General features: G+C 57.2%; 1 protein-coding gene across 7 annotated transcripts in view; it reads right to left on the reverse strand.

The window, feature by feature from the left end:
* ARHGAP39 (Rho GTPase activating protein 39) overlaps positions 1-24,190 on the reverse strand; it is a 360,347-nt gene that overhangs the window by 24,345 nt on the left and 311,812 nt on the right. For 6 of the 7 annotated variants that reach the window (XM_075919971.2, XM_075919969.2, XM_075919970.2 and 3 more), the window contains 2 exons: positions 22,190-22,263; positions 625-824 (listed from right to left, as the gene is read on the reverse strand). In XM_075919971.2, coding sequence (XP_075776086.2) covers positions 625-824; positions 22,190-22,263 — 274 coding nt within the window. Of the gene's footprint in view, positions 1-624; positions 825-22,189; positions 22,264-24,190 lie in introns of those variants that run through there. The other variant, XR_012901161.2, reaches the window with a different exon arrangement.

A 24,190-nucleotide genomic window follows, 5' to 3' on the forward strand; every position in this document is an offset into this window, starting at 1 on the left:
CAGCTGGGGAAATCGTGTTATTCTGGGAAAGGTCGTGTAATGCAAAAAACGTTCCCCCCCCAAAATCGTGCTATTGTGAAAAAGTGTTAAGCGGGCGCGTGTTAAATGAGGAATTACTGTACGTGGACTTCCCCAGAGACACAGCCGCCGCCCTGGATTCCTGTGGCGTTACATACGTGGGCCGGGTTCCTGAGAGGCCAGCCAGATCTGTGGCGGGGTCTAGGCCCTAGAATGCCTCAGCCCATCGCAAAGGCTCCTTCTCTGGGATGGGAGGGGAACAGCAACCGCCCTGCCTCGATTGTTGCTCGTCTGCCTGCTCAGGGACAGCCGGCCCCGACGCCTCGCCTGGCTTGGGACATTACCCCTTAGAAAATGCTCCGCAAGGTCATGCTGAGATGCAGGAGTGGCCAAGCCACGGGGCTTCACGATGCAATCCACGGCCAGCCTCAGCTTTGGCAGAGGTGCCGCAAAGACTACATGTCCCAGCATGCAACACTCCCTGTAAGAGCCTCAGGCACCCCCTGTCAGATTAAGAAGCAGCCAGCTGCATCTTCTCTCCTGGAAGTGACTGCCCGGCGTGCGACTCCCCGGGGCACGAGGGTCAGGGTCACAAGGCAGCGTTACCTGAAGATGCCCTCGGTCTGGTCTCCGTTCAGCGCCAGCACTTCCTCGGACAATCTGGTTTGCACCCAGGGGAGCTGGCGGTCTGGGTACCTCTCCTTCTGCATGTTCATGATCTCCTGCAGGGAGCTCCCAAACATGGAAGGGCTGAACACCGCGTTCTTTGCGTGCCGGATCTCCTCAATGTTTGGCTTCTTCAGGCCCTGAAAGAGAGGGAGCCAAGACACACGTGAAGGCCCGGAGAGCCAGGCACAGGGCTCTCCACAGACACTGAGCACCCGGAGATCACTGGCCGTTAACGCCCATCTGCTTGCGGACACGCCTACCCCGCCCCCAGACACCCTCGGCCCACCGCGATGAGATCCTGCCCCACGGCCCAGGCGAAGAACGTCAGCGATTTACACTGTGCCCCCAAAGCCTGCAGCCCCACACCACATTGCTGCCACTTCCCACCCCTGCGAAAGTCACGTCTTCGGACCGAGAACGGCCTTTTCCACCCTCCCTCACCCTGAAAGGGGCAGAGCCATTTTGGCTCCAATGTAGGAAACACGTCACTACGAAGGCCTATTCTAGTCGGGGAAAAGACGTCGCCTCGCTGCCCACGTGCTGGGAATGGAAAGTCTTGTGCCGCAGTAACTACTAGAGTAACAAACAGTAACAGCAGCAAGGAAAGACCGTGGCCCCGCTATAGCTCTCTCCCATACACCCCCCAGTGCTCTACAGAGGCGGGGAAACCGAGGCACAGAGTGGTTACTGTCACATTACTGAATTTGAGGGAAGCAGCCAGATCACTGCTGCACCCATAGGTGGGGGTGTTGGCCCCAAAAATGGTATAGAAGGGGGCCATGTGGGGTGTTGAATAGAAGCTTATTGTCTGCTAATCCTGTGTATGCTAGTCATGTGATTGTATAATGTCTGTGTGTGTAGTTAGGAATCTGTAATCTGTGTGGATACTGAATATTTCTCTGCATGTGGTTGAGCATTGGGCAGAGCCCGGCCTATGGACATGCTAATTAGCGAGGCCCTGTGGGACAATGGCTCTCAATGGGCCAAGGACACACCTAAAGAATGGGGGCTGTCACCTGAGAGCTGCCAGCAGGGAACACAGGGACAGGCCGCTGGCCAGGTGACCTGCTGCAGCCAAGAAGAGACCACGAAGGAGGAATAAAGAGGCCATGTGGTCGACTCCATCTTGGTTCTCAGCTCAGCACTTCATCCCAGAGGCAGCAGTGCAGGGATCGAAGAGCCGGAAAGACCTGTGAACCCATCCTGATCCTAGGATGCGCAACAAGGACTTTTAAGCCAGCAGCTGTAACATCCCTGCTAGAGCCTGCATCAAGAACTGGGAGATTCGATGCATGGAATGTGCTATCCTTTAGCAACCTCACTCTCATGCTTTTCTTTATTGTAATAATAAACCTTTAGATGTTAGATGCTAAAGGATTGGCCCAGCGTGATTTGTGGGTAAGGTCCAGAGGGTAAATTGACCAGGGATCTGTGGCTGGTTTCTTGGAACCGGACAGAACTTGTTCGGGGTAGGTGGGATTGGGTGCTAGGACCCCCCCACCTGTGTATGAGGCCCGGGGTCATCTGGGGCACGGATATTGCTGGGGTGTCGGAGGGGTTTTGCTCGGGAGGCTTCAGGCAGGCAGCTGAAGTGCTCTGTGGGACTGGTTTGTGGCCTGTTTGGAAAGGTCACCAGTCTGGGGACTGTAAGGAGCCCCGAAGTTGAGCAATTCACCCTGAGCGGACGCCCTCAGCTGTGCCCAGACACGGCCCGGTCCGTCACAGTTACGACCCAAACTTTTAGACTCTAATTTGGGGTACCTGATGTTAGACACCTACAGCCCCATTTGCAAATATTTTGAGCCCCCAGAACTTCCAATGATGCTCCAGGAAAACCTCTGAATCCTCGGCCGCTCTTAGTCAGCTACTGAGGACAGTGAGGGGCCTCACTTGAATCACCCAAGTGTGAGCGTGGTGACCTGTGAACACTAAGCCGACCTCCAGCTCCCTGAGCGCCCCCTGCTCTGGGTTTGGGAGTTTCCCTCTTCGTTTTTATTCCATTCGCTGCGTCCGTGTCAATCAGCCACAGAGGAAACTGTCTGTTTCCCCTCCGTACTCTGCAGGAAACGACTGTCTGTCTCCAGGACGCGGAGTGTTTTCGGCTAGATAACAGGCACCCCGGACACAGCATTTCTATCAGCCCACGGCGCTCTGGACTCGCTCGCTGACTCCCAGAGGGAGTGGTGTGTTTACAGCAGGTGACGCACGCTTGGGTTCTGCTCCCAGATCCAAGAGGGAAGTGGGGTCTAGTGATTACAGCAAGGGGCTGGGAGGAACCAGGGCATTTGGGTTCTCTGCAGGACGTCGGGCAGGCACATGACCTCTCTGAGCCAGCTGGCCAAGGCGGACGGTACCACTGGACTCTCCTAGGCTGTCTCTGGTTCACCCTGATGCTGCGCCTGGAGCGCGCCGGCTGAGAGCGGCCACAGAAGAGCATAGCGCTAGCTGTGCCAGGGCCCTGCGTGCACGGTGCTGTCTGCACACACAGCATTGGTGAGGGACATTCCCCCGGCACCGAGTCACACAGACCATCGCCACGCTGCCCGGGTTGTGTTCCCTGATAGGGTCGGACCGGGCAGGGGGATTCGCTAAGCCCCGTGAGATGCGTGGAAAGCCCTGGGCCCAGCCTTCCCCACCCGCCACGTTTCTATTCAGGGCCACGTGGCTCCCTGGTTGGTGCCTGCCACTTTGCTTTAACAGAAACCAAACCACAGGAGCAGTCTCCAAGGGGGAGTCGGTAACGTTAAGAACGAGCAGTCCCGTGGCACCTGAGGGACTAACCGAAACAGACAGAAGCGGGAGCTTTCGTGGGCACAACCCACTTCCTCAGAGGAGCTGGAGTGGAAATAACAGAACCCAGGGGGCATAGAACAGCAAAAGCGTTGACCTGCCAATTGCAGGGCCCGGGTTAGTGAGGCCAATTCAGTGGGCTGGATGTGAAAATGTGAATGGCAAAGGCAGACGCTGATTGGCCGGGGCCCGGGGAGGAAGGCAAAGTGGGGAGTTGCTTAGTACTGGGGCCTGGCTCTCGTCAGACACCGAACGCACGGGGAGCCAGCACCTGTGACCTAAACCCAGGGCAAGGCGGGAGCCAATGCCTGGGCTCACTGATAGGACAGTGCCCCCCCCTCCGCTGTGCGTGAGGTTCCATCAGATCTAGCTGTGGGTGCTGCGGGAGGCGGCCGATCTGTGTGCAAGGGAGCGAGCAGCATGCGCTGCACTCGCACGCGGCACAGAGAGGCTGTCAGTGAAGGGCCGTTCACAGGGCGAGCCAGCCTGCGCTCAGTGCGCCTCTTGGCCCCGCCCCGCTGGGCAGCCGGGGCTAAAATTCCACCCTCCTCCCTTACTTCCAAGCCAGGGTTGGCCTCGCGTGAGCCAGGCCGGGCTCAGAGTCAGCGAGCAAGCACAGAGACGGCCCTGTCCACCCGACACCGCCACGCCAGGCCAGGCGGGAGAGGCGACCCGGAGCTGACAAGCGAGGTCTGGGCAGGTGCTCCCGTTTCGCTGAGGCAGTAGCTTTTCCCTCCCCGGCGAGATCCCTCGCCCCACGCTGGGAGCAACGGCCGGTCCGTTGGGTGTGAAAGCCCCGGGGCGCTGGGCACCAAGGGCTCCATTGGGGGTCTCAGTCTGGGCACCCAAAGCCAGGAACGGGCCTGCCCTGGCCATGGCCAATGGCGCAGACACGGCTTGTGCGCGCTCGGCGGAGGCTCCAGAGGCCAGGGCACAGGACTGGGAGGCAGGCGTCTCTTCCTGGCCCGGGCTGACCTTTGGCAGGGAGGGTCTCTGAGTGCGTCACACACATCCCAGCTGAGCCAGACACGCAGCCCAAGAGAGGGACTAGGACGCCCCCTCCCAGCCCGAGCGGGGCAGCGACATGCCCAGGGCAGCGGCGGTCAGGAGCACAGGCCAGCTCTCCAGCCGCCCGGGCATCGGGTTTGTCGCAGGCTCGTCCCTCCAGCCCAGCCTCCCCGGGTGTCTCCTACGCCCTTGCAGGTCACTGTGCTCCTGCCAAAGCATTAGCGTCTTTGCCTCTCGTTCCAATCCCACCGCTGCCACCACTGGCTCTCAGCTGCCCCCACTCGACCTTACTGAGCCTCCCGAAGCCACTAGGCAGCCAGCTCCCTCTTTGCCCCGTCTCCTGCTAGGCCACTCGTTACAATGAGCCCTTGGAACAGGCCCCGCTGTGCTCCCGCCCGTGGATTCCAGCCACGCCCACCCGCTGCCTGCCTGACCTCTCCCCTCTCTCCAGCCATCCCAGCTGGGCAGCCAAATGGCTCCCTGCGGACCCCGAAGCCTCCCTCCCCCAGGGTCCTGATCCAGCGGTGCCGAGGGTCCCCACACAGGGAGCGGCAGCAGGCCCAGCGCCCGGGCTGACAGCTGGCCTCGTGCGCTGGCATAACAGACGTGCAGCTGGTTGGGCTAAGATTGGAGCTTGGCTCTGAAGCCCCGAACTCAGGCCCGCGTCCAAACAGAGACTTCTAGTGCTGTGGGGCGAATCCTGGAGCCTGCGCCTGGCGCCTGGCTGCCCCTCGCCGGCCTGGCCCTGTGAGCCCCAGGGGTTAAGGAAGCAGCTGAGGAGGCCCCCATGGGCTCCCACCTCCTGTGCCCTGCTGGCTCCATATCTGGCAGCCGAGGGGCCCGTTTGCACAGCTGTAAGGCTGGGTCAATCCCTATGGGTCAGCTGGCTACGTGGCCATCTCTAACACTGTGCTGGGAGGTAGTGTGGTGCAGTGGCCAGAGCCGCCTGGGAGCCGGGTCCCCCCAGATCCCTGAGGAACTGTAAGGTCTGTGCCTCAGGATTGACTGGAGAGGAGGTGGCAGGTGGAGGTTCCCTGCTCCCTGGCAGCCAGAAGAGACGGGAGAAGCTGCCCTCCTGCCCGGGTCTGGTTTGGCTGGGCCCTGGCTGCTAGCTGGAGATCTGCAGGGAGACAGCTCCCGCCCTGCCCCCACTCCCGGGAGGGAAGTGTCCTCAGGGAGCCGAAATCTCTGGGCCTCAGCACCCTGCGCCCAGTGGGGAGAACAGCCCTTCCCTGCCCCCCAGGGAGCCGTGAGGACGACCACATATTGTATTAGTCCCATAATATAAGAACTAGGGGCCACCGAATGAAATTAATGGGCAGCAGGTTTAAAACAAGCAAAAGGAAGTTTTTCTTCACCCAGCGCACAACCTGTGGAACTCCTCGCCTGAGGAGGCTGTGAAGGCTAGGACTATAACAGGGTTTAAAAGAGAACTAGATACATTCATGGAGGTTAAGTCCAGTAACGGCTGTTAGCCAGGCTGGGTAGGGAATGGTGTCCCTCGCCTCTGTTTGTCAGACGGTGGAGATGGATGGCAGGAGGGAGATCACTTGTTCAGTACCTGTTCGATTCGTTCCCTCTGGGGCACTTGGCATTGGCCGCTGTGGGCAGACAGGACACTGGGCTGGACAGGCCTTTGGTCTGACCCAGTGTGGCCGTTCTCAAGTTCTTATGCACCTTAGGGACCGGGAGGTGCTCAGGTGCCCCCGTGGTGGGCGCCGGATGAGTCAGGCCCTGATCTCCCTGGGGTCCCAAGTCCTGCTGGACTCAGCAGACTCAGCAGCTTGTGGGGCTGGGCCCTTCGTAAGTCCAATGGCTTCCCGCCCCCGCAGGGACCCCCGGACACCAGCGTTTGGGGGAGCAGTGTGAACCCCACAAGCCCGCTCACCTGGGCCAAGCTCTCACTGCAGGTGGCTCCGAGGCTCTGATAAGGGAGAGCCCCAAACGGGCAGGCGGCTCCATGCCCCACAGTCGCCAAGGGACAGAGGCCGGCAGCGGTGAAAGGCTGAGCGGCGGGGCAGGAGGAGGAGGACACACACTGACGAGCAGCAGCGCTCAGGTGGCTGGCAGAGTGAGAAAAGAAAACCCGCAACCCCCTGCTCAGCACTGGGACGCCTGTGGGGGGAGTGAAGGGGGAGGAGAACGTGAATCAAACCCCCTCAGAGCTGGGCCCGGAGTAACCCCTAGATCTCAAAGGCCCCAAGCAGGAGATGCAGACTCAGCTGCCCCTCAGCCTTTGCAGCTGGGCCTGGCTTGGCCGAGCCCCGGCGAGCTCTGGGGGGCGTCTCTGGGTGCGCTGCTGCGCAGGCAGGACTCTGGCTTGGCCGAGCCCCGGCGAGCTTTGGGGGCGTCCCTGGGCGCGGTGCTGCGCAGGTATTTTGCCCAGCCCTGGACCAGATGACTGTGACAGATCCTTCTGGCCCTGAAGTCTGTGTCTATATTCCTACGGCTATTCGAGCAGGGAATTCCCGCCCAGCGGGACTCTAGGGCACAGTTTGTTTCAGTAAGATTTTTACCTTATTTGACTCTGTGCTGCCTGTAACATACAACGCCACCTCCCACAGTGCATCCTACTCATCACTCCTCCATATCTGCTACCCTGGGACTTCCTTGTGCCATTGATTATCCTCATTACACCAAGTTTCTGCAATGCCTGTGCTATCAATGGCCGTATCTAGTGCCAGACACTGTACTTCACTGTGTTAGCTACCAGCCCATTTGGTCAATATTCAGTGCTTGCCTTCGTGTGTTAGTTTCAACGGGGCTCTGTTTAATCCGACTGTTCCTCACTAGCTCCTACCTGTCCCTTAGGAACTTCTCAGCCATCCTAGGCTTTGTCTAGACAGTGGGGCTATTTCAGGATACCGGAAGTATCCTGGAATAGCAATTCCGCGTCTTTAAACGCGGCCGTTATTTCAAAATATATTTCGAAATAACGGGCACGCTTTCTGGTGTCCCTGTAACCCTTGTTCCACGAGGGCTAAAGGACTTGTTGGAATAGCGCTTTATTTCAAAATGTGGTGCTGTGGCCGTCCCTGTCCCGGTACTCTTCTGGGCTTGGCCGTCCTTGTCCTGGCGCTCTTCTGGGCGTGGCCGTCCCTGTCCCAGTCCTCTCGCAGGCTTGGCCGTCCTTGTCCCGGTGCTCTTCTGGGCTTGGCCGTCCTTGTCCTGGCGCTCTTCTGCGCTTGGCCGACCTTGTCCTGGCGCTCTCCTGGGCTTCGCTGTACCTGTCCCGGTGCTCTCGTGGGCTTGGCCGTCCCTGTCCCGGTTTCTCGCGGGCTTGGCCGTCCCTGTCCCAGTGCTCTCGCTCTCCCTCTCCCTCTCCCTCTGCGATACCTAGCTCCAGTCACACTGGGAAGTCCCTACCTTGCATTTCAGCTGAGCACACAGATGGCCCCCTGGCTGCTAGGGGCAGCCTCTCAATCCGTGAGTCAAACTGCCCATCTCAGAGCGTAAGAAAGACCAAGCAAAGAAAACACATTTGCATCCAGGGCATTTTAGGAAAGCAAAAGTTATCGCCAGCCCCAAAGCCAGCGCCGGGCTGGGGCTCTTTGCCAAATCGCATTTCGTTGGCTTTCTGCCTTCCCTTTGGACACGCCTTGTTGGAGGGGATTTGCTCAGTTTCGGTTTGACGCAGGCGACTGCTGAAGGAGGGTGGAAGGAAACAGGGGTGACCCTGTTGGGGGGCAAGACGCAGGTCAGGGTCCGGCCAGTGCTGGCGGCTGGGGCTGCTGTTTCTCTTCTGCCTCTGCAAGGCAGAGCAGGCGACGGGCCGCATGAATCTGGGAGGAGGGGCAGCCGTGGTGGCAGGCTGGCATCGCTTCACCTGGTCCTGAGGCAACTGGCCTCGGGGCTGAGCAGCACGCCCACAGCTAGCCCTGAATCCGGGTCCCAGCATGGGGGAGAGTGCGCGAGCGGTACAGGGAGCTGCAATGGTTTAGAACAGGAATAAATCATGGGCCAAGGTCTCCCTGGGAGGAGACTCGGGCCTGTCACATGCCGTTCGATTAGCCTGCATGCCAACAGCTGATGGAGACGTAACCCCCGAGAAGACATGGGGAAACTGAGGCGGCTGAAGTGCCACTCACCTTGTGTGCCTGATATAGACCCCAGAATCTACAGCCCCAGCATGAAGTAAGGGGCCAGAAGGGAGCACTGCATGCTGGGAACGATGCTCCTCAAGCGTGGCCCTATGCCAGGGCCCTTCTTGCTAGCTAGAATGGCCCAAAGCAGTGGGGAGCCGTGGGGTGCCAATGAAGACAGTCCCTGTAGTGACGGCGCAGGGCTGGCTCTCCCCCTCCATGGGGCAGCGCTGCTGTCTGTACAGCTTAGCTACGCACTCTCCCGACATGAACAAGAGTTGCTACTCCAAGGGCGAGAAAGGTGGATCCTTTAGAAGCTTTAAATAGCCAAAGTGCACCAGATGGGGGAAAGTAACTTTCCTAACGAGCGAGTAACGAGAGAACTGATGGGCCCCTCGTTTAATGGCGGCAAGTTTTATTTCAGTGCTCGGTAATTTTGATGAGCACTGCGCTGGGGTTTAATTGAATTGAAATCTGAGCTACAAATAAAAATCTAATGGGTTTGTTTGGGAAGCAGCTGCAGCTGCGCTCGGCTGATTCTAGAGGGAAAATTACCCCAGTGCAGACACCAGAGCCAGGCACCACATATATCCCGCATCACCGGGCCGCAGCGGGACATCTGTGGTGCCTGCATCTTGGGTCTGGTGTCCCTGTGCTGGTGTCAATTTCACTGCAAGGGAGACAGAAATCCTGCCGACGAAGGGTTAAAACCATCCATTGTCTCAGGAACTTCCCTGCCTGTGACGCTCCCGAAAAGCAATTATAACTCCCGCTCTTGGTAAGTCATGAAAAATACATGTATTCATTCCCACTGCAATCTGGGCGTGAGAAATTAGCCCTGGCAAGCCAGGGCAGACACCTGCTTCCACTACCGTGCCTGGCAGCGTGAACGGCATTTCCATCTGTATTGTTTCTATTCCACTCGTTCTGTTCTCCTTCCGCAGGATCTTCTCTGCTTCTGCTCTTCCCCCTGCCATCCGTGAGGGGGCTGGAAACTCCCACCCACAGCCTCTGAAGTCCTGGCATTTCTGGATTACCCTCTGCCCCGTTTCCTAAGAGCAGCCACAGTGCGTCAGACCAACGGTCTATGTAGCCCTGTATCTTGTCTGCTTATAGTGGCAGGTGCCAGATGCTTCAGAAGGAACGGGCAGAGCAATGTATTGAGTGATCTGGCCCATCATCCGGTCTCTGCTTTGGCAGTCGGAAGTGTAGGGACACCCCGAACACGGTGTCTTGTCTTTGACCATCTTGGCTAATAGCCACCACGGGACCCATTCTTCAAGAACGTACCTCAGTGATACTTTGGCCTTCGCCACATGCTCTGGCAGCGCATCCACAGGCTGACTGTGCTGTGTGAAGCAGTTCTTTTGCGTTGTGTTTTAAACCTGCTGTCTACTGGATGGCCCCTGTATTATGTGAAGGGATACAGGACACTTCCTTCTCCATTTTCTTCTCGCCATTCATGAATCTACACACCTCCATTTCTCCTTGCTCAGCTCTTTTCAAAGCTAAGCTGTCCCGATTTTTGGCTCTCTCCTCCGTGGAAACAGTTCCATATGCTTCATCATTTTTGTTGCCCTTCACAGCCCCTTTTTTATTGAAGGTGTGGAAACACACGCCTTCAATGGATTTACTTAGTGGCATTATGGTCTTTTCTGTCTTCTTATCTGTCCTTTCCTAATGGTTCCCAACTTTCCGTTCACTGTTTTGAGTGACACTGAACCGCTATTTTCAAGTAACAATCCATAATGACTCCAAGATCTCTCTCGAATGGTAATAGATCATTTAGACCCCATCATTTTGTATGAACAGTTAGCAGTATGCTTTCCTGTGTGCATTACTAGGCATTTCTCAACATTAGGTTTCATCTGCCACTTCGATGCCCCGTCGCCCAGTGTAATGAGACCCCTTTAGCTCTTTGCAGTTTGGTTTTGACTTAATAATTTAGTATAATTTGCACTTTGCCATCACGCTCTTTACCCCTTTTTCAGATCATGTAGGAATATGTTAAACAGCAATGGACTCAGAGGCTGGGTCTGGACTACAAAGTTCTATTGGAAAAAGATATGCAAATTGCGAACCGCAATTTGTGTATCTTTTTCCGCTTTTCTTCTGAAAGAGGCTTTTCTGACAATTGACCCGTCTGCACTGGGCCAATTGCTGGGGAAAAGCCTCTTTCAGAACATCTCTTCTTCCTCATAGAACGAGATTTACAGGGATGCCAAAAAAGGCGTCTGCTTTTCCGAAAATTTTTTTCAAAAAGGAGACACATTCCTTGGACGTGGCAGAGCTTTTCGGAGGAGGTATCCTGGAAAAACTCTGCAGTCTAGACATACCTGAGGGACCTTGTTTATTTACCTTATTCACCTCTGTTGTGAAAAGTGACTTATTCTTACCCTGGACTTCTATCTTTTCACCACTTACTGTCCTCTTATCCCATGACTGCCATAACAGCTTACTTCGCCTTTTGTAAGGGACCTGGGTCAAAGGCCTTCTGAAAGTCCTATATGCTCTGTTCACTGGATCCCCCTGGTCCACATGTCTGTTGATCTTTTCAAAGAAGTCTAATAAAAGTCTATCACCTTATGTTCACCCCTTTTATTAATTTACGATACATTCTGTACAAAGTATGTCTTGAGAGGTGTCACAAACTCATAATATGCTGATCATTATTGTCCTGGTAAGATATGTGTGGCAACACTGTATGTAAAGTAACACAATTCTACTGCATGATATTACTAAGACATGTTCTAAGTCTGGAGGGCAGTCAGAAACCAATTTCTCAGAGAAAAAAAAATTAGGCTGACACTTCAGACAGGAGTCAACAAAATCAAATGGTTTAAACGGCCATTCTTTGGCAGGAAGAGGATGTGGATGGAAATCTACATCTTGACAAGGAAACAGCTGGGGTTACCATTCACACAGACTTTGTCTCCTGAATCTCAGCTGAAGAGGACTCTCAAAGAGGAGAAAGCGCTCTAAGAAGGGAACACATATACCCTCACATTCAGTGGTGAGAGTTTATTTCTCTATTCTTTTTTTGTAACCAGTTCTGACTTTTATGCCTCATTCCCTGTAGACACTTACAAGCTATTTTTCTGGAGTGAAGAACCTTGTCTTACTGATTAATCTAAACCAGTGTGTCTGGATTGGAGTATCTGAAAAACTCCATTTGGGATAACAGGCTCTGCGCCTACTCTTATGCATGAATGAAACGACTGACTTCACCTGCGATTGTACTATCCAGGAGGGAGCTGAGCAGCACAAGATGAAAATTTCTGGGGAAAGTCTGGGATTGGGGGTTTGCTGGTGTTGCCCTGCCGTGTAATTCATGACTGACTGGCTGCAGCACTCAGAGGGTGTGTCTACACTGCATCCTTAGCTCGAAATAGAGAGCTATTCCGATACGTCCCTTAATCCTCGTAGAACGAGGTTTACACGGATGTCGGAATAGCGCGGCCGTTATTTTGGAAGCCATTTTGAAATAACGGGCGTGCTGTCAAGACACGGAAAACGCTATTTCGGCTACCGGAAGTACCCCGAAACAGTGCCACTGTCTAGACTACCCATAGGGTCTAGCTGGGGGTAACCTGCATGCTGGAGTGCGAGCAGGCCAGGAATGGGGACGCCCTCCACCAAGCAGTGTCAAAGGCACCTCAGGTTGGAGAACTCAGGGGACCTGGCTGCTCATCAGTCCACACTGCGCCCTGGATAAGGACGCCATCGCCGAGGCATGACAACAGCCATGCTGACACTCCCGCAGCATCCTGTGTTCATCTAACGTGCTCAGTAACTGTGGCCATTCCTGTTGTTCCAGCCAATCTGCCTGCTGCTGACGCTCGGCTGACCAGCCCGCCATGGCCAGGGTCTTCTCTGGAGCATTTTTAAACACTGGCATCATATTAACTGTTCTCCAGGCCTCTGGTCCAGAGGCGGATTTCAGCCACAGGTTAGACACCAGAGTCCTCCTGCAATTCTGGAGTGGAATTCTTCTGGAACTCTTGGATGAATGCAGCCTGGCCCCGGTGACTCGTTACTATTTAACGAATCAATCTGTTTCTGAAACTCTTCTACAGACACATACATCTGGGATGGCTCTTCAAATCTCTCACTGGTCGGGGGGGTCTCTCACCCACATCTTCTGCAGTGAAGACCGATGCAAAGAATTCATTTAGCTTCTCTGCAACAGCCCTGATTTCGAGTGCTCCTTTAGCCCCTCAATTGTCTAGTGGCTCTGTTGCCAGATTTCCTGCTTCTGCATGCACTAAAAAAAATTCTGACTGTTAGTCTTTGTGTCTTTTGCTAGTTGCTCTTCAAATTCTCTTTTGGCCTGACTCATTATATGCTTACATGTGACTTGCCGCAGTTTATGCATCTTTCTGTTTTCCTCAGTAGGAACTGAACTGCCATTTTCAAAGATGTCTTTTTGTCTCCAGCTGCCTCTTTTATGCTGCTGTTTAGGCGGTGTCTTTTTCCCAACTCTTAATGGTTTTTTTTAACTTGGAATATACATATAGTTTGAGCATCCATTACGGTGTTTTTAAAAAACTATACAGTGCTACTAGACCATTTGTTGACTAACAAAACTTTCAAGTTTCCATGTGGCGAATATTGCACACTTGTGACTGTTTTTTTTAAATTCCAGTTAACGAGTCTCATTTTTGCATGGTTCCTCTTTTTGAAGTTAAAGGCTGCTGGGGAGGGTGTCTTTGGTATTATTTAAATCGCCGCTTCATTTTCCTGTGCCTGGTAGCCTAATCTACATGCCTCTGGCGCCAGAGGCATGTAGTCTAGACGTACCCTAAGAGATCCTTTCCTTATGATAACAGAAGTATTTCCAATAAAACATATTATGTTCACGTAATTTACATAGTTCATTCACCACACCTTTTGTTATCAAGAAATGAGTTCAATGTAAATGCGTTTTATAAACACATCACTAGCTATGTTAATTTCTTAAAGTAATATATCAGAGAAAAGTATTGCCAATAAAATATGCTATGTTCGTGTCATTGACGTAGTTCATTCATCACACTTTTACTTTATTTTCTCCGGGCGACACCGGGTATTTCTGCTAGTAGAGAATAAGACAGAAAATATCTTATTGCCTCTGTATAAAATCATGGTACGCCCACATCTTGAATACTGAATACAGATGTGGTTACCACATCTCAAAAAAGATAGATTGGCATTGGAAAAGGTTTAGAAAAGGGCAACAAAATGATTAGAGGTTTGGAACGGGTCTCAGATGAAGAGAGATTAAAAAGGCTGGGTCTTTTCAGCTTAGAAAAGAGGAGACTAAGCAGGGATAGGATAGAGGTCTATAAAATCGTGACTGGTGTGGAGAAAGTGAATAAGGAAAAGTTATTTACTTGTTCCTATAACATAAGAACTAGGGGTCACCCAATGAAATGAATAGGCAGCAGGTTTAAAACAAACCAAAGGAAGTTTTTCTTCACTCAACGCACAGTCAACCTGTGGAACTCCTCGCCAGAGGAGGTTGTGAAGACCAGAACTTTAACAGGGTTCAAGAAAGAGCTAGATACATTCATGGAGGTTAGGTCCATCAATGACTATTAGTAAGATGGGTGGGAATGAAAGAACAAGTTAGGAACTATTTAGAAAAGCTAAACATACACAAATCCATGGGGTCGGATTTAATGCATCCGAGGGTACTGAGGGAGATGGCAAATGTCATTGCGGAGCCTTTGGCCATTATCTTCGAAAACTTGTGGAGATCAGGAGAGGTCCCAGATAATTGGAAAAAGGCAAATGTAGGGCCCATCTTTAAGAAAGGGAAGAAGAACAATCCAGGAATTACAGACCAGTCAGCCTTACCTCAGTCCCCGGAAAAATCATGGAGGGGATCCTCAAGGAATCCATTTTGAAGCACTTGGAAGAGGGGAAAGTGATCAGGAATAGTCAACATGGATTCACCAAGGGCAAGTCGTGCCTAACCAATCTGATTAGCTTCTATGAGGAGGTAACTGGCTTTGAGGACGTTGGAAAGTCAGTGGACGTGATAGACCTTGACTTTAGCAAAACTTTTGATACGGTCTCCCACAATATTCTTGTCAGCAAGTTAAGAGAATGTGGATTGGATAGATGGACTGTAAGATGGATAGAAAGCTGGCTAGACTGTCGGGCCCAACGGGTAGTGATCAACGGCTCGATGTCAGGATGGCGGTTGGTTTCTAGCAGAGTGCCCCAAGGATCGGTTCTTGGACTGATTTTGTTCATTATCTTTATTAATGACCTGGAGGAGGGGATGGATTGCACCCTCAGCAAGTGCCCAGATGACACTAAGCTAGGGGGAGAGGTACATATGCTGAAGGGTAGGGATAGGGTCCAGAGTGGCCTGGACTGATTAGAGGACTAGGCCAAAAGAAACTTGATGAGGTTCAACAAGGAAAAGTATAGAAGCCCGCACTTGGGATGGAAGAATCCCAAACATTGGTACAGGCTGGGGACCAAATGGCTAAGTAGCAGTTCTGCAGAAAAGGACCTGGGCGTTACAGTGGATGAGAAGCTGGATAGGAGTCAACAGGGCGCCCTTGTAGCCAAGAAGGCTAATGGCATATTAGGGTGAATTAGGAGGTGAATTGCCAGCAGATCTAGGGAAGCGATTATTCCCCTTTATTCGGCTCTGGTGAGGCCACATCTGGAGTATTGTGTCCAGTTCTGGGCCCCCCACTATAGAAAGGATGTGGACGCATTGGAGAGGGTCCAGCAGAGGGCGACCAAAATGATTAGGGGGTTGGAGCACATGACCTACGAGGACAGGCTGAGGGATTTGGGTTTGTTCAGTCTGCAGAAAAGAAGAGCGAGGGGGGATTTGAGAGCAGCCTTCAACTTCCTGAAGGGAGGTTCCACAGAGGATGGAGAGAGGCTGTTCTCAGTGGGGGCAGATGGCAGAACAAGGAGCAATGGGCTCAAGTTGCAATGGGGGAGGTCTAGGTTGGATATTAGGAAAAACTATTTCCCCAGGCGGGTGGGGAAGCGCTGGGCTGGGTTCCCTATCGAGGGGATGGAATCTCCATCCCTAGAGGTGTTTAAGTCCCATCTGGACAGAGCCCTGGCTGGGTTGATTTAGTTGGGTTGGTCCTGCCTTGGGCAGGGGATGGACTTGATGACTCCTGAGGGCTCTTGCAGCTCTATGAGTCTATGACTGGTGTCCATAGCCTGTTTCTCTGGGAATGGGGGACAGGGGAGGGATCACTGGAGGTTTCCCTGCTCTGATCACTCCCTCTGGGATACCTGGCAGTGGCCACTGTGGGCAGACAGGACCCTGGGCTGGCTGGGCCTTTGGTCTGACCCCGTCTGGCTGTGCTGAGTTCTTCTCCCATTCTGCTCCACGCTGCTCTGTGGAGTCACATGGACGTAAGTAACGTGCCAAGGGGCTTCCTGTCCATATGCCTCTCTGTGCTGCGGAGCTTGCCCCTTGCAGAAGCCGCAGGAGGAGCCCTTGGTCCCTGTTCAAAGGTCTGGTCTCTCCTGGAGCCCTTTCCACACAGGGACAAGGGGAAGTTTCTCCTTTTCTGCTGCTTCTGTTGCGTTGGGACCGGTCACTGACTCCGAGCAGGCGGGACCCACAGGGAAGCTGGGCACAAGCAAACACTGCGTGCGTCAGTAAGTCCTGTGGAAATCCATACACACAAGGAACGCGGCTTAGTAAGGACAGATGCAAAGTGCTCCACTTAGGGAGGAACAATCCGTGTCACACACAGAATGGGAAGCGACTGTCTGGGAAGGAGTCCTGCAGAAAGGGATCTAGGGGTCTGAGTGGACCACAAGCTAAACAGGAGTCAACAGTGTGACGCTGTTGCAAAAAAAGGCAAACATGATTGTTGTGAGCAAGCCATGAGAAGTCATTCTTCCGCTCTGCTCTGCACTGATTGGGCCTCAGCTGGAGTCGTGTGTCCAGTTCTGGGCACCACATTTCAAGAAAGATGTGGAGAGATTGGAGAAGGTCCAGAAAAGAGCAACAAGAATGATTCAAGGTCTAGAGAACATGAGCTACGAGGGAAGACTGAAAGAATTGGGCTTGTTTAGTTTGGAAAGGAGAAGACAGAGGGGATGTGACAGCGATTTTCAAGTATCTAAAAGGTGTCAGAAGGAGGAGGGAGAAAACTTGTTCCCCTTGGCCTCTGAGGACAGGACAAGAAGCAAGGGGCTTAAACTGCAGCAAGGGAGGTTGAGGTTGGACATTAGGGAAAACGTCCTGCCTGTCAGGGTGGTGAAACACTGGGATAAGTTGCCCCGGGGGGGGGGGGGGGGGGGCGCTGTGGAATCTCCATCTCTGGGAATATTTAAGAGCAGGTTGGACAAACATCTAATCAGGGATGGTCTAGACGGTGCTGGGTCCTGCCATGGGGGCGGGGGGCTGGACTCGATGGCCTCTAGGCCCCTTCCAGTCCTAGTGTTCTGTGGTTCTAGACACTCACAGGCCGGGGGGCTCGACCAGGGGAGCAGCGACTCTGGGAAGGACTTGGGGCCCGTGGACATGGGCTCGCAGTGCGATGCAGAAACGGGGATCTGCAGTAGGAGCAGGAAGTTATTTGACCCCTTACCTAGCACAGGTACAAGCACAGCTGAGACACCGCATCCAGGCCTGGCGTCTACACCTCAAACAGGAGGGGGATAAACCGGAGGGGGTCGGAGAAGACCAAGGAGAAGGCTGGGAACCCTGCCTCAGACCGACACTCCAGGAGCTCAGTCTACTCAGCTTCAAGAGAAGGTCGAGGTGACCTCATTGCACCCCCTACGACAGCGGTTCCCCACCTTCTGGAGCATCTGGACCCCATTTCAATCTCTTAACCTTTCCGGGAGCCGCCCAGCAATACAGCTGTTTCCACAGGCTGGGAAGCACTGCCCTAGACAGCTATGCAGGGGCCAGGAATGGGCTCTGCATGTGGGCTCTAACAGGACGCAGCGGCTGCGGAAGCTCGGCGCATTTCGAAAGAGGCTGCCCACTTTGGAAAGCGAGAGTAACGACTCTCGGGAAACAGCTCCCACTGAGGGCAGCCCAGCTGGGCGGGGCTCTCAAGGGACGGCTCTAGCTGGAACAGGAATTCCTTCGGGGACACCCAGGGCCGGGGCTGTGCAGGGGTCAGGCTGGGTGAGTGGAGAGGCCTTTCAGACCTCGTATCTAAGAACCGGTGGATTTCTCCTCCGTGCTGCCTCATGAGAGCACGCGTGTCCCTCGCACGTTCTGCCGCCGCCGTGGGGATCTGATTCCCGCACATCTCTCCTCCGGGGGCTTCCCAGGTTACCCCGGATCAGTCTGCCTTGTGGGGAGGCTCTGACACGGCTTCTTCTAGGGAGACCGCACGAGAAGCAGCCAGGCTCGTCTCCTTCCAATCGTAGAAAATATTTTCCAGATTTCTTTCCCTCTCCGGCTCCACCCACCCGCCTGAGACGCTGTCACAGAGCTGAAATCCTCCTTGGGAACACGCCTGCCCTACGACTCATTGCTGCGCGTTCCGATCGCTCACGCGCTGGCCCCGCTGTGGACAATGGCTCAGAGGAGACGTCTTACGTCTCTGACTCGCTTCTGGGGCTGTCTCGTGTGACAGGGCTCAGGGCGGCTGCGGTGAGATTTGGGACTCCTGGGCCCTGCCCTGCTTTTTAGACAAGTAAACCCCAAGCTCAGATCGGCTCTTCCTCGGGAGATAAACCAGCCTCTTGCACAGCAGCTTCGCCTCAGCCTGGGAGGGGACAGGTAGGCAGCAGGCTTAAAACAAACCGAAGGAAGTTTTTCTTCACTCCGTGCACAGTCAACCTGTGGAACTCCTTGCCAGAGGATATTGGGAAGACCAGGACTTTAACAGGGTTCAAAAAAGAGCTAGATAGATTCATGGGGGTTAGGTCCATCAACGGCTGTTAGCCAGAATGGGTAGCAATGGTGTCCCTGCCTCTGTTTGTCTGGAGGTGGGTGACAGGGGAGGGATCACGTGAGGATTATCTGTTGTGCTCACTCCCTCTGGGGCACCTGGCATTGGCCACTGTCGGCCGACAGGACACGGGGCTGGACGGACCTTTGGTCTGACCCCGTGTGGCCGTTCCGATGTTCTCAGGGGCCCGGCGGCGACCCTCCAACGGCTGTTTGGTGGCCTGTGACTTGCCGAGAGCCGCTGCAATGGCAGCTCCACAGATGCCTCCTTGTGGGCAATCTCTGCAGAAGGGCCCACGGCAGGATGAGGGCTCTGCTCAGCCCAGGGACTGGGCGTGGAGGGCAAGGCCAGGCCCCGTGGGGGAGCCGGGGGTAGAGGGGGGCCAGCCTGTCCCAGCTCAGTGGCCACCAGGGCGTGGTCTGCAGGTGGTCAGCTGGGCGTTGCTCACCAGCACGGCACTCTCGGAAGGAGACGGGTGCGACGGATGGAAGGCCCACCGTGACCCCATGCACAGTCCAGTGCCTGGCATGGAATGGGAGCCCCACGCAGCCAGGAGTGGGCCAGGGGGCAGGCACAGGACTGGGGATCAGGGTCTGTGCCCAGCTCTGCCTGACTCACTGTGGGACCGTGGCCAAGTCACTTTTCCGCTCCGTGCCTCAGTTTCCCCATCACTGAGGCGTGCGAAGCTGAGTCCACTGGAAAGTGCTTGGGAAGGGAACGATCGATTTCACATGCCTGCAATGGGCTGTACAAGCCGGGAAGGGCGGGTAAGACGCAGGAGGCTCTGCCCGGCTGTGCCCTGCGGGAGGCCTTGAAAGCTCAGTCTGTGCCAGGGAGCAGCAGGGGCCCAGCACTGCCCTGAAGCTGACAGCACAGAGCGGCACGCCGCTGCAGAGACAACAGAGCATCTGCCCATGGGGGGGGGCCCACCACAGCCCCTGCCCTGGCACTGCCTCCAGGATCCACGACCTCTCCGCCTGGAGGCCTCCAAGCCAGCCGTGGCAGCATCTTGTGCCAGCTCCGGGGCAGGTAGCGAGCAGAGGGGGCTCTAAAAGGTGAGCAGGAAGACTGAAGTGTACCTGCCCAGAGCAGAGGGGGCAGGGCTATGGGTGCCCGGCAGGCTGGCACTGGGAGCCTGGCTCTAGCTACCTGCCCAGAGCAGGGGGGCAGGGCTGTGGGTGCCCGGCAGGCTGGCACTGGGAGCCTGGCTCTAGCTACCTGCCCAGAGCAGAGGGGGCAGGGCTGTGGGTGCCCGGCAGGCTGGCACTGGGAGCCTGGCTCTAGCTACCTGCCCAGAGCAGAGGGGGCAGGGCTATGGGTGCCCGGCAGGCTGGCACTGGGAGCCTGGCTCTAGCTACCTGCCCAGAGCAGGGGGGCAGGGCTGTGGGTGCCCGGCAGGCTGGCCCTGGGAGCCTGGCTCTAGCTACCTGCCCAGAGCAGGGGGGGCAGGGCTGTGGGTGCCCGGCAGGCTGGCACTGGGAGCCTGGCTCTAGCTACCTGCCCAGAGCAGAGGGGGCAGGGCTATGGGTGCCCGGCAGGCTGGCACTGGGAGCCTGGCTCTAGCTACCTGCCCAGAGCAGGGGGGCAGGGCTGTGGGTGCCCGGCAGGCTGGCCCTGGGAGCCTGGCTCTAGCTACCTGCCCAGAGCAGGGGGGGCAGGGCTGTGGGTGCCCGGCAGGCTGGCACTGGGAGCCTGGCTCTAGGTGCCTGCCCAGAGCAGAGGGGGCAGGGCTGTGGGTGCCCGGCAGGCTGGCACTGGGAGCCTGGCTCTAGGTGCCTGCCCAGAGCAGAGGGGGCAGGGCTATGGGTGCCCGGCAGGCTGGCACTGGGAGCCTGGCTCTAGCTACCTGCCCAGAGCAGAGGGGGCAGGGCTGTGGGTGCCCGGCAGGCTGGCACTGGGAGCCTGGCTCTAGGTGCCTGCCCAGAGCAGAGGGGGCAGGGCTATGGGTGCCCGGCAGGCTGGCACTGGGAGCCTGGCTCTAGGTGCCTGCCCAGAGCAGAGGGGGCAGGGCTATGGGTGCCCGGCAGGCTGGCACTGGGAGCCTGGCTCTAGCTACCTGCCCAGAGCAGAGGGGGCAGGGCTGTGGGTGCCCGGCAGGCTGGCACTGGGAGCCTGGCTCTAGGTGCCTGCCCAGAGCAGAGGGGGCAGGGCTATGGGTGCCCGGCAGGCTGGCACTGGGAGCCTGGCTCTAGGTGCCTGCCCAGAGCAGAGGGGGCAGGGCTATGGGTGCCCGGCAGGCTGGCACTGGGAGCCTGGCTCTAGCTACCTGCCCAGAGCAGAGGGGGCAGGGCTGTGGGTGCCCGGCAGGCTGGCACTGGGAGCCTGGCTCTAGGTGCCTGCCCAGAGCAGAGGGGGCAGGGCTATGGGTGCCCGGCAGGCTGGCCCTGGGAGCCTGGCTCTAGCTACCTGCCCAGAGCAGAGGGGGCAGGGCTGTGGGTGCCCGGCAGGCTGGCACTGGGAGCCTGGCTCTAGGTGCCTGCCCAGAGCAGAGGGGGCAGGGCTATGGGTGCCCGGCAGGCTGGCACTGGGAGCCTGGCTCTAGGTGCCTGCCCAGAGCAGAGGGGGCAGGGCTATGGGTGCCCGGCAGGCTGGCACTGGGAGCCTGGCTCTAGCTACCTGCCCAGAGCAGGGGGGGCAGGGCTGTGGGTGCCCGGCAGGCTGGCACTGGGAGCCTGGCTCTAGCTACCTGCCCAGAGCAGAGGGGGCAGGGCTGTGGGTGCCCGGCAGGCTGGCACTGGGAGCCTGGCTCTAGCTACCTGCCCAGAGCAGAGGGGGCAGGGCTGTGGGTGCCCGGCAGGCTGGCACTGGGAGCCTGGCTCTAGGTGCCTGCCCAGAGCAGAGGGGGCAGGGCTATGGGTGCCCGGCAGGCTGGCCCTGGGAGCCTGGCTCTAGCTACCTGCCCAGAGCAGAGGGGGCAGGGCTGTGGGTGCCCGGCAGGCTGGCACTGGGAGCCTGGCTCTAGGTGCCTGCCCAGAGCAGAGGGGGCAGGGCTATGGGTGCCCGGCAGGCTGGCACTGGGAGCCTGGCTCTAGGTGCCTGCCCAGAGCAGAGGGGGCAGGGCTGTGGGTGCCCGGCAGGCTGGCACTGGGAGCCTGGCTCTAGCTACCTGCCCAGAGCAGGGGGGGCAGGGCTGTGGGTGCCCGGCAGGCTGGCACTGGGAGCCTGGCTCTAGCTACCTGCCCAGAGCAGGGGGGGCAGGGCTGTGGGTGCCCGGCAGGCTGGCACTGGGAGCAGTTTGGAGCAGAAGCCCCTGGGGGGCATGGCCTGGCTATTACCATGTGTCTGGCAGTGCCGAGCACCAAGGGCCCTGTCCCCGGGGGCACCGGCTGCCCCACTCGGGGCCTTGTGCTCAGCAATGCCAGGCGCCCAGGCAAGCCGGCACAGTCGTGGACAGCGGAACTGCCTGGCAACCCAGCTCCGAACAGTGCCCCGATCTTGGATAATGGGCCCAGCCCAAGTCACTCGCCCCAGACCTGCCTGCAGACACTTCCACGAGAGCCCCTCCACGCCGGCTCTCCGGCAAGAGCCCAGCCCCCGCGCAGTAACGGCCATGACACAGCCACGGTCTGCCCTCGCTGCCCCTCCCGTCTCTAGGACATGCCGCGCCTTTACCCCCCGCCCACGGGGCTACACCCCCTCCGCCCTGGGCAGGCTGTAAGGACAGTCGGACATTTGCGCATCCCAGCCGGAAGCCAACGAGAAAGAAACAGGCGCAGGGCCAGACGGTACCTTCTTTGCTCCCGTCAAGGCTGCTTTCTGGAGCTTGTTGTAACAGTACTTGGCGTAAGTGCTTATTGCCACCCCTACGAGAGAAAACAGAGAGCAGAGTCAAGCCGGGCGTCCCCGCACGCGGAAAAGCAGGAGCCCCGGGAGCTCGGCGTGGGTCCGGGAGGGAGAGCGCTGGGTCCCACGTCAGCTCTGGCGGCTTCGCCCCCCGGGCAGCGCGCAGGGCTGAGGCAGGGCCCCGAGAGGCTTGGGCCCTCTCCTGTTCTGCACGGGGGGGAGGTTCATCCCTATTTGCCCCAGCGCTGGCCCAGGCTGCACCCGCAGTGAGCGCTGCCTGGCACATGCCAGGCCCCGAAAGCTGCTTGCTGGGATGATCCCGGGCTGCGGGACGCCTCTGACTCCAAAGGCCGGGGCTGAGTCTCACGAGCGAGGCTGGAAATGCCGCCCACCCTACGGCCCGCAGCCTGGGCCTGAGCTCCACACCCGAGGGGAGAGTCTCAGTGGCCCCGGGATCAGAGGCCCTGCCTCCGCTTCCCAGAACCCTGCGCCCCAGGCCCGCGCACGGCGGGGTGGAGCACGCTCGGCAGCTACGTTATCTCTGGTCACATGACAGCCGTTCCAGCCAATTGGGCGAATCGAGAGAAAGGCGGGGTCAATGCGCATCGCCCGGGCTTCTCGTGGCCTTTGCTTTGCGGTGCGGCCGGCGACGGGCCCCCCGCCCCAGATCCAGGCAGTGCGGCGCACGCCCGGGGCGCGAGGAAGCGGAAAAGCACACGTGCCCGCTAGCCCGGCGTGGGCTGTTCCAGCTCAGGCCCTGGGGAACGGTGGCGGGGCAGAGCTAGCACCCCCGGCAGGAGCCCAGCTGCGATCCCCGCTCTGAGCTCCTCGGCTCCCCCTTTCTCGTCGCCACGGCAGCTCCGCCTGCTCCCCGCAGCCAGGCCAGGCCCAACTCTCCCCGGCAAAGCCGCCGGGCTCTGGCCGTTCCCTGCTGTCTGCGTGGTTCCGTCTCCCACCCGCCACCCTGGCCTCCAGGGCGCCCCACTGCCCCCAATCGCGGCTGCTGGGCTCATCTTCCCGGCTCCCTCCTCTCAGCCCCTCAGCCTCACCCCCAGGCCCTTCGCTGGCTCCACCACCGCATCCCGGCCGAGTCTCTAGATCCCTGCCCCACAGACCTTTGCATCCATCTCTCCTGCCTCTCCGCTCTCATATCTCAGTGTGTCTCTCCCCACCGCCCTCTGCTCCACTGCCCGTCTGTTCGCCTCCCCCACCGGCACCGGCGCCTTCTTCCCCACCGCCCCCTGGCACGTGGAACCTTCTCCCCGGGCCCGGCTGGAGGACCGCCCCGCAGGGCCCGCTTCCGCAGGCAGCCCTGGGGAACCCGCCAGCCGACAGCATCCGTCCAGAGCCAGCGTGAATACAAGCTTCACAGCTGATCCCTGCATCATAGCCTGGGCAAGAGCAGCTGGAGTCACCTCGTGACCATGACCAGGGGCTGTTTTTAGAGGGTCACTTGACACAGTTGAGGGGACTGTCGCACTAGTGTGGTTCCCCACCAGTGTTCCCTGTAAGCTGAGCGCGTGGGCGGCCACCCAGCAGAGATTCAGAGGCCGCCCAGCTGATTAGCAGAGGGCCCCAGCCGGCAGCACGTGTTTCTATTGGTGGTGCACAGCCACACATGCCTCGGTACACATAACATTTATTCCGCACACAGATGGATAAAAACCAGAGGGAACACTGCTCACCACAAGTAGCTCCCATCTGGAAGCACCGTAACCAGCTCCCAGACATGCCAAACAACTCAGCCAGGGCTTGCCCCAGCGCGCGCTGAAGACACCGGGTAGGGTTGCCAGATGGTTTAACCAAAAATACCGACCCTCCCCACCCACCCACACACAAAAAGCCACAAACCCCACCGGGGAAAAAATTCTGTTGAGGAAAAAAAAGGGGGAGACCAAAATTGTTGAGAAAAATAAAAAGGACCCGAGAGTTGTTAAGCAAAAAAAA

Source organism: Pelodiscus sinensis, chromosome 2 (genome assembly GCF_052426305.1).
Source record: "Pelodiscus sinensis isolate ZL-2025 chromosome 2, ASM5242630v1, whole genome shotgun sequence".
Taxonomy (NCBI): Eukaryota; Metazoa; Chordata; order Testudines; family Trionychidae; genus Pelodiscus; species Pelodiscus sinensis.